The sequence below is a fragment of the Mytilus californianus genome, unplaced genomic scaffold (assembly GCF_021869535.1).
Source record: "Mytilus californianus isolate M0D057914Y unplaced genomic scaffold, xbMytCali1.0.p SCAF_4, whole genome shotgun sequence".
NCBI classification, from domain to species: Eukaryota; Metazoa; Mollusca; class Bivalvia; order Mytilida; family Mytilidae; genus Mytilus; species Mytilus californianus.
The window spans coordinates 51934031-51949814 of record NW_026262690.1 but is presented as its reverse complement, the minus strand read 5'-3'; the positions used below and the strand labels follow the sequence as shown (position 1 = coordinate 51949814).

Here is a 15784-nt window from a genome sequence, read left to right as displayed (position 1 = left end):
GGTCATTTAGAATTTCTGAAAATGCAAAATTGTTTGAACCACCTTCTTTATAATCAAATCGAAACAAACAATACTTTAGAACAACATATAATAAATGCAATCTTAATAATGTCATACAAGAATATATAATATTCAGTGAATATTTTTTGATGCTATAGGTGGTGCAGTATTTTGTCTTTCCTGTTACCATGTTTAAAAGGAACTCTTTCCGGCTGTCTTTACAAAAATTTTACGCTTGCTTTTCATGGCTATTAAGGTAGTTTTCAAGAACAAAACGTCTATATATTTTATTTCTGTGCATTGATTGTTTGTTTGTCAATTTTCCATGTTGTACTGAAAAATACCTCCAAAAATTATTTTTTAATGATTATCAAAATAACCACCAGCAATGTAAGTCTTAGATAGCAATTCAAAATATGCAGTTTTTGTTTCTCTTTCTAGTAAACAACAAAATCAAGTAATTCCCTCGCATAGTTTTTTACTTTTTTTGTCCTCCGCGAAACGCGTTACGGGGGACATGGAAATACCGGGCGTCCGTCCGTCCGTCCGGTCTTGAAAGCGCTCTCACTTGAACAATAATCGCCAGATTTTTATGAAACTTATATCATAGGTTTATATCAGCAATGTCTTGGACGAGTTCGAAAATCAAGGCCGATCAATTATTTTTAAAAGAGTTATGCACCTTGGAAACATTAATTTTATAGAAAATTGCATCGTTAGCGCTCTCATGTGTACAATTCTTGCCAGAATTTTATGAAAACTATATCATAGGTTTTATTATATAAGCAATGTCTTGGACTAGTTAAAAAATCAGTCCCGATCAATTATTTTTAAAAGAGTTATGACCCTTGCCTTGGAAATATAAATTATATTGAGAATTGCATTGTTAGCGCTCTCATTTGTACAATTCTAGCTAGATTTTTATGAAACTTATATCATAGGTTTATATCAGCAATGTCTTGGACGAGTTCGAAAATCAGTCCCGTTCAATTATTTTTAAAAGAGTTATGCCCTTGGAAACATTAATTTTATGGAAAATTGAATCGTTAGCACTCTCATGACTTTTGCATACAATTCTTGCCAGAATTTTATGAAAACTATATCATAGGTTTATATAATCAATGTCTTGGACGATTAATAATATTTAAAAGAGTTACATATGCCCTTTGGAAATATTCATTTCATGAGCGCTCTAATGTGTACAATTCTTGCCAGATTTTTATGAAATTTATATTGTAGGTTAATATCATCAATGTTCTTGAAGAGTTCAAAAATCAGTGGCGATCAATTATTTTTAAAAGACTTATGCCCCTTGAAAATATTGATTATATGGAAAATTGCAATGTTATCGCTCTCATGTGTTCAAATATTTTCAATTATAAAGGAATTTACATTGCATTTGCTCTGAAGCCTTCATTTCTCTTAAGATATTAATAAAAAGTTTTAAAGAACAAAATAAAGTGTTGTACCTTGGATAGATAAATTATGTGCAACGCGGGGGACATTGGAACTCTATTCTTTTATTCATTTTGTTTTTGGTAACAAGAACGCACGTTAACGATATATATCAACATATCAAGTTCTATCCTGTTACCCGTTTTGTCTATCCTGTTGCCGATGGCAGTATTGCATTTTGTTTGTACTAAATTGCGAAGATAATAATCAATGCACTTTTTACAAGTATAATATTGTTGTCATTAATAGATTTACTGGTAGCAGCATGGACAGGATAAAAGCATGTACTCACTTATTTTTTTCATTTAATGTCTTGAATTTTCTTTTCTTTACAGTTTATGCAAGAAACGTGCCGTGTTCAGTTTTTAGGATGCGGGGTTTTTAAAATCATCACTTAATAGTTCATTATTCACAGATAGAAACAATTTAACGGTTGATCTAATATCAGTAACAGGATGGACATGCATTTCATGTAGGCTGATTGAATTTAGATTGTAGAAAACATGTTACATAAAATAATAAAGAAACTGTGATTTTTCGTTAAAGTTATCATAACCATTCTAGAATAGTAATTTTGCAGATTTTATAGAAAAAAAAAACAGGAAACAAATCATTTGAAATGTGTTACCCTGACACTGTACGAAGATAAATTACACAAAAATCTGACTTAGATATATATTAATCTTATCAAAAGAGATCTAAATCATGTTTATTTTTGATGTGCAGACTCATAAATCCTGCACCTACACATAGACTCATAAATCCTACATTTACACCTAGACTCATAAATCCTACATCTACACCTAGACTCATATAAATCCTACACCTACAAACTTTCATTTAAACACTTACAACGGCACTTTTCATTAAAAATGAAAACAAATTAAGATAGGTGTACGGAAAATTCGACATTTTTTATAATGACCTATTTATCAGCTGAAAAGGGGGAAGGGGTCTGTTATATTATTTAAGTAGCTTGAAATAGTTAATTTGATAACGATTTTTTTTGTCTGATAAGCAGTCATTAGTTAGTGATAATATGAGGTGAGATTGCCTTGATGGTTCACCATGACCTCCTATAGTCTTTGTTTTTAAGCTGATGCAGCTGATTTTAGTCATCATTTTTCATTTTTATCCTGCTTTGACAATCCCTGAGTATAAAGGAGAGGCGAAAGATACCAAAGGGAATATTCAAACTCACAAGTCAACAACAAACTGAAAATGCCATAACAAAAAACGAAAACGATCAAAAGACAATCAACAGTACACAAAACACAACAACATACAAAACTAAAGACAGAGCTACACGAACCTCACCAAAAACCGGGGATGATCTTAGGTGCTCGGGAAGTATAATAAGATCCTAAACCACACGTGAGTTTTTTTTTTTTATTAATTTTTTATTGTATGAATATCTGACAAATGAATGTAGAAAAGTGGACAAAATAAGCATTTAAATGAAAATAATATCTCGTAATTTAACTTGAACCTTCGTGAACAGATTGTCCCCGATCCCCTTGTGTCCTGTTATTTTTATTTCAATCCCACTCGAGGAAGAGCAACTGAAAATATCACATTGCATATATCACTAATTGTATGGTTCTGGTCAAATGTACATGATTTCATTCCTTTATTATCTGTAATTTTGAAAAGTGGGACGAGTGACGATCGGAAATAAAACCGATTTATATGAGATAAAGAAATATATACATGTATGTGCCTGTCCCAAGTCAGGAGCCTGTAATTCAGGGGTTGTCGATTATTGCTGTGTAACATATTTGTTTTTCGTTCATTATTTTGTACATTAATTAGGCCGTTAGTTTTCTCGTTTGAATTGTTTTACATTTGTCATTTCGGGGCCTTTCATAGCTGACTATGCGGTATGGGCTTTGCTCATTGTTGAAGGCCGCACGGTGACCTATAATAGTTGTTAATTTCTGTGTCATTTGGTCTCTTGTGGAGAGGTGTCTCATTGGCAATCATACCACATCTTCTTATTTTTATATTAAGTGTTACAAAATGTTTTCTCGTTTTATATTCCTGTATTCATTTACTAAAAAGAGACCATGTTTGTACAAAAATATTGTGTTCAGCATGTAACAACAGACACTCAACTGGATAAATATTTGTGTCAAATGTTAGCCTTTATATAACGGTATACGATTCCGTACAAGTTCAATCGACCACGTATGTTATATCCAAATGGACTAATCATTACAATCTTTATTTACCAAAAAACAACATTAATGAGAAAAAGCTAATCAAACATACAAGTATGCATCATAATAAGTATTTTCCCACATTATTTCTAAAAAAAATAAAGGCCTATTTTAATATAAGTTGGAAATTTTTGCATTATTGTGTTTCGTGTTAACTTTTGTTTTTTTTCACATTTAAAAGTAAAATTAAATGCAAGAAGAAGAAAACATAGTATTGAATGTGTAAGAGCATGTAGACTAGTTCCAGAAAAAGGCAAAGCGAAAACAGAAAAACTGACAGTTCGAAATGTTTCTCATGGTTGTTCCCTAATTATTTTGATACATTCATGTTTACATGTATTCTTCTTGTTGTGTCTTTGTCATTATTTTAAAGTTTGTTTGTCAAGTTAAATGTCAAGACAAATAGCCAGGATTTCTTTTCCTAAATGATCATAAATAAAATGTAGATGTAGGAAAAAGGCAATGGGATAACAACCCCAAAACAAAAGTTAATCAAATCTATAGACAACTAGAGCTCCCATATGATCTTAAACGATAGACTGTGATTATTGAACTAAATAGTCCAGTGAATACACATATAGTGGGAAGAAATCTAACAGAGACCAAAACATTTTGCAACCAAGACAAATATTTCAATACACTAGAAGACGGACGAGGAAGACTACTGACTAAATGACAAGATTCCTTGCTTCAAAAATACAAAGACAATAGTATTAGTTCATCAACCTTACCTTACCTCTGTATCTTTAACCCCCTTTGTAGAGGAACCATACGCTAGTATGTAGAACTTGTGATCTGCAATTTCTATGTACAGTGATGCCTCCACCAATATTGCAGTGCTCTATATATACAGTGAAATCCTACCCACACACACTTATATTAAAAATCCTTTGTTTTATAATTAAAATGTTTCTGTGCTTATCGTACGATAATTAAAAGTCAAGTCACTATAAAATTCCTTTCTTTCTTTATATATATACACATTTTTTCAGATTTGGTTTCGGTTCCCTTAACCGTTTTGTATACGTAGCTAGGTATGCATTAAAAGTATAACTCATTTCTTTAAGATATCAACAACATTATTCCATAAAATCATTTGCTTTCGTATCACGGTAAAATGATAAAAGAATGAGTGCCTCTTCCTCATGATTTAAAAGCTATATTTTAAAGTATTGTTTAAAAGAGGGACGAAAGATACCAGAGGGACAGTCAAACTCATAGATCGAAAACAAACTGACAACGCCATGGCCAAAAATAAAAAGACAAACAGACAAATAATAGCACAGACGACACAACATAGAAAACCAAAGACTAAGCAACACGAACCCCACCAAAAACTGGGGGTGATCTCAGGTACTCCGGAAGGGTAAGCAGATCCTGCTCCACATGTGGCACCCGTCGTGTTGCTTATGTTATTACAAATCCGGTAAATAGTCTAATTCGGTAAGTCACATTCGTGAAAAAGGAGGGTATTGTAGTTACGACACAAGGAACATATCCGATATCATCTGTGAAACGGTTATTCCATAACGGTCAACCAACTCGTGATGGCGTCCGTAAAATTTACGAAGGAATGACTTCAACTTCACCATTTGGAACTCTTGGTTTAATAAAAGTTATATTCGGCTCTTCTAAAAAGTCCTTTGTGTGATATAATCCATATATTGCTTAAAATTATGTTGGCTATATATAATTTAAAATATTTTCGATATAAGATCGCACACTTTAATAAAATGTCACTAGTATGTACATGTATATATGGTAAAATAGGTTCATTATTTTTCACTCTGTAAATTGACTAGTATATGAGTTTTGTGGCAAAGATATTGAATCTTTTATTATGGAAGTGGTTAGTTTTTCCTTTTAAAGTCATTATCCTTATTATTATCATCCGCTTACTATCTTATAACGGGCTATATGTAGCTGGTATATCAAGCGTCTAGTTAGGCGTTCTACTTTTGCTACACTGGCTGGAGAGAGTTTTCTTGATGTTGCTACCGGTGTGATGTCCAGAATTATTTGCAACTTTTCATTGTCCAATAGTTCATTAAATTGAATTCCAAGACGGTTTAGTACAAAATTCCAAGACTGTTTAGTACAAAAACGTTTTTTATTTGTATAAATCGAAATATTTTACTTTATCAACCGATTTTCGAGTTGGTGAGCATCTAAAGTTCAACTTAGAGCACAAAATTTCAAAGTATTCCAGAAAGCTTATGAGGAAATATATGCTAAATAGGTGTCTACAAACCACACCATATACACAACAACAAACAAAAAATTAACAATGTCAAAAGCAAGTGTGGAAAACTATGCATAGCCTACTCCTATCCAATATTTATTCGGGCTCATAGTGTTTGTTTCAGTATCACAGAAACCTATAGACTCCATTGCTCGGTCCTTTTTTTTTAGTTTTGGTAAATCTATTCCCAATACTGTTATGCTGATTATAAATTTTTATCAATTACTATAAATGTTTCCATAAAGGTTATTATGCTCCTGTAAAAAATCAGTCTTCGTAAACCAGATTATACATGTACATAATCAATTATCATTTAGTATTTAATTTATTTTATTTTCGAATGAACTCATATTTTCATGAATAAAAAATCAGTTTTTAAGATAAAAATATATAAATAAAAACGTACTGATAAGCTTATTGAGAACATGTAAAATGCACATAATCCTTCTGAAAAGGTTCTTTAAATGATGCATGTTATCTGATATGTTCACTTCACAGTTCAATGTATCAAAATAAAAGGAAATATAATCAATAAAAGCATTGATTTCATAACTCAGGTTATGAACAAAATCGTTTTTGTTCAGTATAACGAACCACTTGTCCCGTGCAGACTCCTGGGTGTTTTAACAAACGAGACTGATTAATTTTGAAAAGCGTTAATTACAAAATCAAACAACTTTGTCTGAAGGGGGAAAAATTAAATACACGTGGGATAGACGATTACATGGTCTTCTGTAACATTAAATTCTCTGATTGAAAGGTAAGAAGTTTAGAATTGTAATAATTGGGATAGACGATTACACGGTCTTCAAATTGTCACAGTAAATTATATTGAAAGGTAAGAAGTTAAAAATTGTATAAAGAATATATCAGAATGGTTAATTAAGAATAAAACTTAATTTGATTTCATTCAATTTTTAACAGTAAGTATGTTTATTTTTTGTACATGTATTGATATTTTAAAATCGATAAAAAGATAAGAAGATGAGACATCTATCCACCAGAGACAAAATGACGTCGATTTAAGCAACTATAAGTCACTGTACAGCCTTCAACATCGAGCAAAACACACACTATTTGGTAAGCTATAAATGGTCCGACATGACAAAAGGAAACTCATTCAAACGAAAAAACCAACGGTTTGATTTATGTACAAAACAATAATCAGAAAACAAATATGATAGACAGCAACCAACGGCAAGCACTGAACCATAGGCTCTTGACTTGGGATAGGCGCGTACAGTATGTGGCAGGGTTAAACTCGATCCTCCCCTAACCTGGTGTAACAGTGTCCTAAACACAAACTGTAAATATCAGCTGAAAAAGGCTTGATTCATCATATCGACACAAAGCACAAACACAACTATCAAATAGACTTAAGACACAAAATACCGATCTACGAGTACTGGCAATTACTGTAAGTTAGTTTCAAAGCCAATTACATCTAATTACGAGCATATGTTTCGCGTCGACTTGCATGATTTGCAATAGAGGACAACGACAACGGACGAGCTATGAGTTTGCTATCAAAAATATCTAGATGAAAAACATTTAGTTAACAGGAATACCCGTTTGAACAATTCAGTCAACCAAGAGATGCGTATATGCTAGAATTACTAGTTATGCAATTCAGTCAACCAAGAGATGCGTATATGCTAGAATTACTAGTTATACAATTCAGTCAACCAAAGAGATGCGTCTGTGCTAGAATTACTAGTTATACAATTCAGTCAACCAAGAGATAAGTATATGCTAGCATTATCAGTTATACAATTCAGAAGTATTTGATAAATTTCGTTAGTTTAACAAAAAATAACAGTCGGGTAATGTTTACGTTAAATGTCAATTTCTGTATTATATTTATTGTTCAGACTTGTAGATTTGTAACAAATCACCTGTAGAAATCGAGGACAGTTCGTGTTATTTGGAAGCCTTTGTTATCTTGAGTTAGAATCATAACATTATGATATTAAAAATCTAAATTAAACAAAGTTCAACGGGAGATAATTATGTAGGTTTTTAACAGTCACAAAACTATCGATCATTTAAAGATTATGATCAGTCTTCGTGGGATTTTAGAGAATTATATTTTAGATCGTACCAGGGGTAACAAAGCAAATACGTTTATCTCGAAGATAGGAATAAAAGACACAAGCAAATAATGATTTTATAAAATATTGTGTATTGTGACTACTCAACGAAATTAAGTTTGAAATTGACATTAGGACTTTATAATTTTGAACAATATTATATTTTTAATTGGAATTAGATTTAAAACGAAGCTGTGAAAACAAATTCTGTATTAATAGTAGCTAGTGCTGGAATTAGGAAGTCACTGTGGGCAAAAGCAAAAAAAAACAAAAAAAAAAACTAACGAATAAGTTCTGCATTAGAAATAGTTTGAATTGTCGTATTTGAGACGAAATGATACAAGGAAGCACATTAATTCTAATAGATACAATTTTATACCTGGTACATGGTAATTATCCAATGGTTGTTTATTAGTTTTCTTCAGATCATTGACTAACTTAATGAACTGTTTAAAGTGGGAACCTCTTTAAAAATTTCAAAAATTTAAACACGTAACTGGCATTTAAACAAGTGAATTGGAACTTCAATTTGGAATGGATATATATACATATAAAGGACTTTCTTATTATGACATATAGCATTCTTTCAGAAATACTACGTTGTAAAGTCAGGTCGGAAAGTTATCTAAATCTTATTATTACATTCGTTTTGTACAGATAATTGGAATATTCGGAATCCATAGAATACATTCTTCTTGTTCTGTATTGTCAACATGAAACAAAAGGCAAAGAAGATATTAAATGAAACAATGGTATGTTCAAAACGTAGACAAATGGTTACTGACATAATAGATGTCAAAGACAAAACAAAAGACACCGCATTAGAGGCACCTTCAAATGTATGCGTTGAAAATGTGAATTTAAATAGAATTTCAAATGAAGAAAGTAGTTTAGCAAATTGTGGCGAAATTACAACACTGGAACACCAGTCAAGTGAAAAGGAAGAGAAAAAACCTAATAAAGATCTAATTATATCGAACTCGTTTGAATTGGATGATTTCACAAAGGAACCGCCAAAAGAAATTGCCGACGACTCAAAGGAAATTGTAACAGTCGAAACAGATACCGAAAATGAAATGACAAGTTTAGAGGAAAAAGAAAATCGCAAGAAAATGTCTTCTCCAACTAGTGCGAATGGTATTAACAGTCGGACCAATCAACTTTCTACTATACCAGAAAATGTTAAAGGTGAAGAGAAAGAGATTAAGAACTCGTCGCCGAATCAGACTAAAGTTCTGAAGGATAAGCAAAGTAATCCCGAAGTATCTGGAGATAAAAGTAAGAGACTTGAAGACAATTTGCATAATGAAAGCAAAATGACAAAAGAAGGGTCCAATGTTTTTCCTATTATCATGCCGGATACGGATTCTGTCGTTATAAAACGAATAAAGGACACTAACGAACCTAACAAGCCTGGTAAATCCGACTGTTCTGGAAAAGTTAGTTCAGAGTTAAACCAACGTCCGTTATCGTCTGTGTCCGACCCCGGATATCGAAGTAACTCTGTGTCGAGTCAAAATTCGTGTCAGTCTTCAAAAAAGACTAAGAAAGTTTATTCTGGCATTAGATTTACAAAGAAGGAACTTGAGTACTACTTGCCAAAAAGAAGCAATTTTAGTTGTCACGAAAAAGCATTAAAAGATGCAGGGTATGATTTAGAGGCCATGGAATCAAAACGAAGACGAAGATTCACGCGCAAACAAAACATCAAAGACAAGGAAATAGAAGAAAAACTGAAAGAAATCGAGGATGTTAATACATCACCAATTGTAGATGTAGCGTCTCATGAAAATGAAATAAAGGAACCCGACGATGAACAAACTGAAATGGAAAGATCAAACAAACCGAAACGTAAGGGAAAGAGAAAAGATGAACAGGAAGTCAAAGTAGATCACACAGTTTTGTTACAATATCTTAAATATGTGCTTGATAATAGAGAGGAATATTTTCTTCATAAAAGACAATATATTCAACAAAACACAACTCTACTCAACGTTGATCCAGCATGCACCATTGCCCGATTCGGGCGTGCTTTTCAGAGAGGACAGCATGGCATTATTACTGAACCTTTTTTACTTGAAGTTACACGCGGGATAAAGTCAAATTATGGTGATACACAACAGTGGGTATCTTCAAACAAAGAAAAGCAAACACAAGGAGTTCCGAATTTGAAACCAGAAATACAAGAAACGACTATTGACGAAAAAGACAAAACCGAATACGAAAAGGTAAAGCTTAAACTTGATAAATGGCTAAAAACTATTACAACTGCACAGTTGTTGAAAGCGAAAGAACTTTCATTGAAGGAACTTGGCGAGGAAGATAAACTGCAGAGTCAGTGGTGGTCCACTCTTCAACCGTGTCGATACCTGCGACAGAGAAGTGATTTGGAATAACTTCACGATAAATTTTGTACTGCATTTTTTTTAGAAACATTGCATTTCTCAACCTGCGAATAACAAGTGTTCATTTTTCGATATTGCACATTAGAATATCATTTCACCACAGATGCGGGTACTTATAACAACTCCAAACTATAATATATGCTATACATTGTGCAGAAATTTTGTTACAGTCAGGAAGTACTTGTTTTATGTTTTCATGTTTTAAAGAAATTAATATTTTTGTCATTGAAACTCAGAGAACCTTCATTTTCGGAGAAAAAAACGGATTTTTAAATTGGAAATACGTCAAAATGTGTGTGGGAAGAAATATATATAGTTTGCGAAATACTTGAGAAGCTTTCATATTGATGCTTTGTCTTTTAGCCGCAATTAGTGCAATACTTTATTTATTCGAATTACTTGAATTTATCAAGATTTGCTGAATATTCTTTACAGCTGGTGTCATACTATTATCTATCTTATCTTTAATGGATTTTTCTGATATATCGTAATAAACTAACAAACTATTGAGAATAAATTATTCTAAAAGAAAGGACAAGGTACAAAGCAAACATTTACAAGTGGTTTTAAATCGTTCAACATGCATACTTAAATTAAGCGTTTTCCTACTCAGTTCGTTTAAGTATTCTAGTATTTTTTTACAATTTTATATGTTATTAAATTATTTAATATGTGTTTGGGTGTTTAAGTGTCCTTGATCTGAAAGTTGTTTAGAGAATTTAACTGAAACAATACATGTTCTCTTTTCTTTAAAACTAAATTAAAAAAAACTGTATATTGAATATAATGTGGTTTTTATAATAGCCATAAGATACATGTAATGTTTTCGAATAAAATGAGATAAATGATATTTATATACTTCGTCAAAATTAAAGCAACACCTGCATTTGAATCATATCTGCAGTTTAATTTTTAATGTGGATTTTTTATACAGAATATATTGAACCTTGCGAAATGTGGGCGAATATGGGTTTCCCCATATACAATCACAACTTGTTTAATGAGCTTGTGAGAAAAGTTTATCCTTCATTTCAGTCCTTCATTTTTGCAATGGGTTGAATATGGGCATCATTGTAAATTTTCTAAGTTTCAATTCCTAATTGAATTCTCTATTTAGAATCAAATTTTAGAAATTCTCTAAACAATAAGCTGTATCCTTCGTATATATATAAAATGGAATGCAAAACGATAATGTTAGAAAGAAATGGATTTGAAAAATAATTACATCTCTTTTTCAATTACATCTCGTTTTTTTTTTTTACAAATTGTCTTCGGTTCAATTGATATTTCTAAATTTTCAAATATTCATTTTAGTGAGACTTTTTTTTTGTGCTTAAAAAGATTTGATAGTATTTTTCAGGCATGTCATTCAGGCTTTCTCGTGTGGAAGACAGATAGATGCAAAAAAAAATAATATCAAATAGATACGAATACAGCTTGACAAGAATTGTTTTGATTCTAATAAAAAAAATGTACACGTAATATTTCCCTGAAAACCATAAAGGTTTTCTGTAACTATTGACAAGATGTGTTTTTATAAAACTGATTGGTTAATTGATTGATTAAAGGATTGTTGCATTATGATATATTCATATTTAGGCCAATGCCATGATAATACGATTAAGTCGACCATGACCTACACCATCCTGAATTTTAACGTGCTTGGCTCACAGAATTACTGTTGGTAGTTGTTTTAGATTAAATATGACGGTCAGGTAATGCTGTAGAGGTTAGATATCTTGAAGAGTCAATACTTCTGTATTCTTCCGGTATCTTTCCCTTGTTTTCCATATTTTAAAAATTCAAAATGCTCAAATGTTACATGGAGAAATTCCATTCTAATTTTCTTTTATACTATTTGACGTGATCACTTAAATGAGATTTTTAAATGGGTATATTTTCCTGAGGGTAAATGAATCTAATCTAGTATTTAAAATGTCAATTGGCTTGTACAAGAAATGAAGTTTTAGAGTATATACGGCGTTTTAAATGTAATTTAGAGTGTAACATTGATATAATTGTTGAATATTTTGACCGATTTAAAGTACTTAGTCTAGTGTACGTATTAATTACTATATTGATTCATTTGGAGAAATACGAGAATCATAATAATTTGCGGCCTTGTAAGTCCTGTCAACTCACACATAAGTAGCATTGTCCTTGAGGACCACTTTTATAGATGAAAGATATGTTTAATTATTGTTAGTGTATAATATTGAAATCCGTATCAGTTTACGTATCAGTCATAACAATTTACTTTTTCAATTCCACAACTGTCGTATTTTTACCAATTTGATTTGCTAATATTGATTATAGGCATAATATTGATTATAGGCTAAGTTAATTAAATCAAAACTATGTATGTAATTTGTAATTTGTTTCATTAGCTAGATTTTTCAAAAAATACATGGTGTAATAAAGGTTATACATATTTATCCAAGACATTGCACATAACAAAGTAGTAAAACAAACAGCTTGAATATTCAGCCAAACTACATGATATGAAAGGATTGTAAAATGATCTAAAATACAATAATCTAAGTATAAGAATACTACTTAACACTACAAAAAGATTGAAAAAAGTCATTACAGGCCTTTATATTCAACTAGGTGATGTTTTTCGGTAGACACCATCAAAACAAGAATATGATAACTTATGATTGTCCTTTTTAAATACTGAATTTCCTTTGCTGCACCACTCATGAATGGCATGGTAATGGAAGTATTTTACTTTCATGGTATGATGTAGATTTCACAGTGGGTTCTCTTTTGTTAGAGTTTGTCACTGAAATCCGTGAAATGAACTGCAGTTAGGATTACTAGTATATCCATGTTTATGAGCTTGTCTTAAGTCAGGAACCTCGTCAGTGGTTATCTTTTGTGTTTATGAGCTTGTCTTAAGTCAGTAACCTCGTCAGTGGTTATCTTTTGTGTTTATGAGCTTGTCTTAAGTCAGTAACCTCGTCAGTGGTTATCTTTTGTGTTTATGAGCTTGTCTTAAGTCAGTAACCTCGTCAGTGGTTATCTTTTGTGTTAATGAGCTTGTCTTCAGTCAGGAACCTCGTCAGTGGTTATCTTTTGTGTTTATGAGCTTGTCTTAAGTCAGTAACCTCGTCAGTGGTTATCTTTTGTGTTTATGAGCTTGTCTTAAGTCAGTAACCTCGTCAGTGGTTATCTTTTGTGTTTATGAGCTTGTCTTAAGTCAGTAACCTCGTCAGTGGTTATCTTTTGTGTTAATGAGCTTGTCTTCAGTCAGGAACCTCGTCAGTGGTTATCTTTTGTGTTTATGAGCTTGTCTTAAGTCAGGAACCTCGTCAGTGGTTATATTTTGTGTTTATGAGCTTGTCTTAAGTCAGTAACCTCGTCAGTGGTTATCTTTTGTGTTTATGAGCTTGTCTTAAGTCAATAACCTCGTCAGTGGTTATCTTTTGTCACTAGTCTTAAGTCAGTAACCTCGTCAGTGGTTATCTTTTGTCACTTGTCTTAAGTCAGTAACCACGTCAGTGGTTATCTTTTGTCACTTGTCTTAAGTCAGTAACCTCGTCAGTGGTTATCTTTTGTCACTTGTCTTAAGTCAGTAACCTCGTCAGTGGTCATCTTTTGTCACTTTGGAGAATTTGGTTTTGATGGTAGATCTTTGATAGTTTTTATTTAATTTTACCACAACTTCTTTTGATTCGGAGCGATTTAGAGCTTAACAATGTATAGATTGCTTACACAGTGTGTTGACCATTGGATGTGGTCTGTATAGATTGCTTACACAGTGTGTTGAGCATTGGATGGGGTCGGTATAGATTGTTTACACAGTGTGTTGACCATTAGATGTGGTCTGTATAGATTGCTTACACAGTGTGTTGACCATTGGATGTGGTCTGTATAGATTGCTTACACAGTGTGTTGACCATTAGATGTGGTCTGTATAGATTGTTTACACAGTGTGTTGACCATTAGATGTGGTCTGTATAGATTGCTTACACAGTGTGTTGACCATTGGATGTGGTCTGTATAGATTGTTTACACAGTGTGTTGACCATTGGGTATAGATTGCTTACGCAGTGTGTTGACCATTGGATGTGGTCTGTATAGATTGCTTGCACAGTGTGTTGACCATTGGATGTGGTCTGTATAGATTGCTTACACAGTGTGTTGACCATTGGATGTGGTCTGTTTAGATTGCTTGCACAATGTGTTGACCATTGGATGTGGTCTGTATAGATTGCTTGCACAGTGTGTTGACCATTGGATGTGGTCTGTATAGATTAAAATTGAGAATGGAAATGGGGAATGTGTCAAAGAGACAACTTACACAGTGTGTTGACCATTGGATGTGGTCTGTATTGAGTGCTTACACAGTGTGTTGACCATTAGATGTGGTCAGTATAGATTGCTTACACAGTGTGTTGACCATTGGATGTGGTCTGTATTGAGTGCTTACACAGTGTGTTGACCATTGGATGTGGTTTGTATAGATTGCTTACACAGTGTGTTGACCATTGGATGTGGTCTGTATAGATTGTTTACACAGTGTGTTGATACTTGGATGTGGTCTATATAGATTGTTTACAGTGTGTTGACCATTGGATGTGGTCTGTATAGATTGCTTACACAGTGTGTTGACCATTGGATGAGGTCTGTATAGATTGCTTACACAGTGTGTTGACCATTGGATGTGGTCTGTATTGAGTGCTTACACAGTGTTTTGACCATTAGATGTGGTCTGTATAGATTGCTTGCACAATGTGTTGACCATTGGATGTGGTCTGTATAGATTGCTTGCACAGTGTGTTGACCATTGGATGTGGTTTGTATAGATTGCTTGCACAGTGTGTTGACCATTGGATGTGGTTTGTATAGATTGCTTACACAGTGTGTTGACCATTGGATGTGGTCTGTATAGATTGCTTGCACAATGTGTTGACCATTGGATGTGGTCTGTATAGATTGCTTGCACTGTGTGTTGAACATTGGATGTGGTCTGTATTGTGTGCTTACACAGTGTGTTGACCATTAGATGTGGTCTGTATAGATTGCTTGCACAATGTGTTGACCATTGGATGTGGTCTGTATAGATTGCTTGCACAGTGTGTTGACCATTGGATGTGGTTTGTATAGATTGCTTACACAGTGTGTTGACCATTGGATGTGGTCTGTATAGATTGTTTACACAGTGTGTTGATACTTGGATGTGGTCTATATAGATTGTTTACAGTGTGTTGACCATTGGATGTGGTCTGTATAGATTGCTTACACAGTGTGTTGACCATTGGATGTGGTCTGTATAGATTGCTTACACAGTGTGTTGACCATTGGATGTGGTCTATATAGATTGCTTACACAGTGTGTTGACCATTGGATGTGGTCTGTATAGATTGC

General features: G+C 32.9%; 2 protein-coding genes across 4 annotated transcripts in view; both read left to right on the top strand.

Annotated features, from left to right (window-relative positions):
• Positions 1 to 15784, top strand: part of LOC127698417 (probable RNA-binding protein EIF1AD) — a 208818-nt gene that overhangs the window by 108771 nt on the left and 84263 nt on the right. The window lies entirely within an intron of this gene.
• On the top strand, positions 6513 to 11992 carry LOC127698392 (uncharacterized). Of its 2 annotated transcripts, none has more exons than XM_052201844.1 (2): positions 6513 to 6676; positions 8664 to 11992. In XM_052201844.1, the coding sequence occupies exon 2, from the start codon at positions 8720 to 8722 to the stop codon at positions 10400 to 10402; it is 1683 nt and encodes a 560-aa protein (XP_052057804.1). In that variant the 5' UTR covers positions 6513 to 6676; positions 8664 to 8719; the 3' UTR covers positions 10403 to 11992. The 2 variants fall into 2 exon arrangements, with proteins under 2 accessions (XP_052057804.1, XP_052057802.1); XM_052201842.1 differs by having other exon boundaries at positions 6513 to 6754.

Coding starts and splice junctions, on each gene's coding strand:
- LOC127698392 (XM_052201844.1), top strand. CDS start 8,720: ATGAAACAAAAGGCAAAGAAGATATTAAATGAAACAATGGTATGTTCA.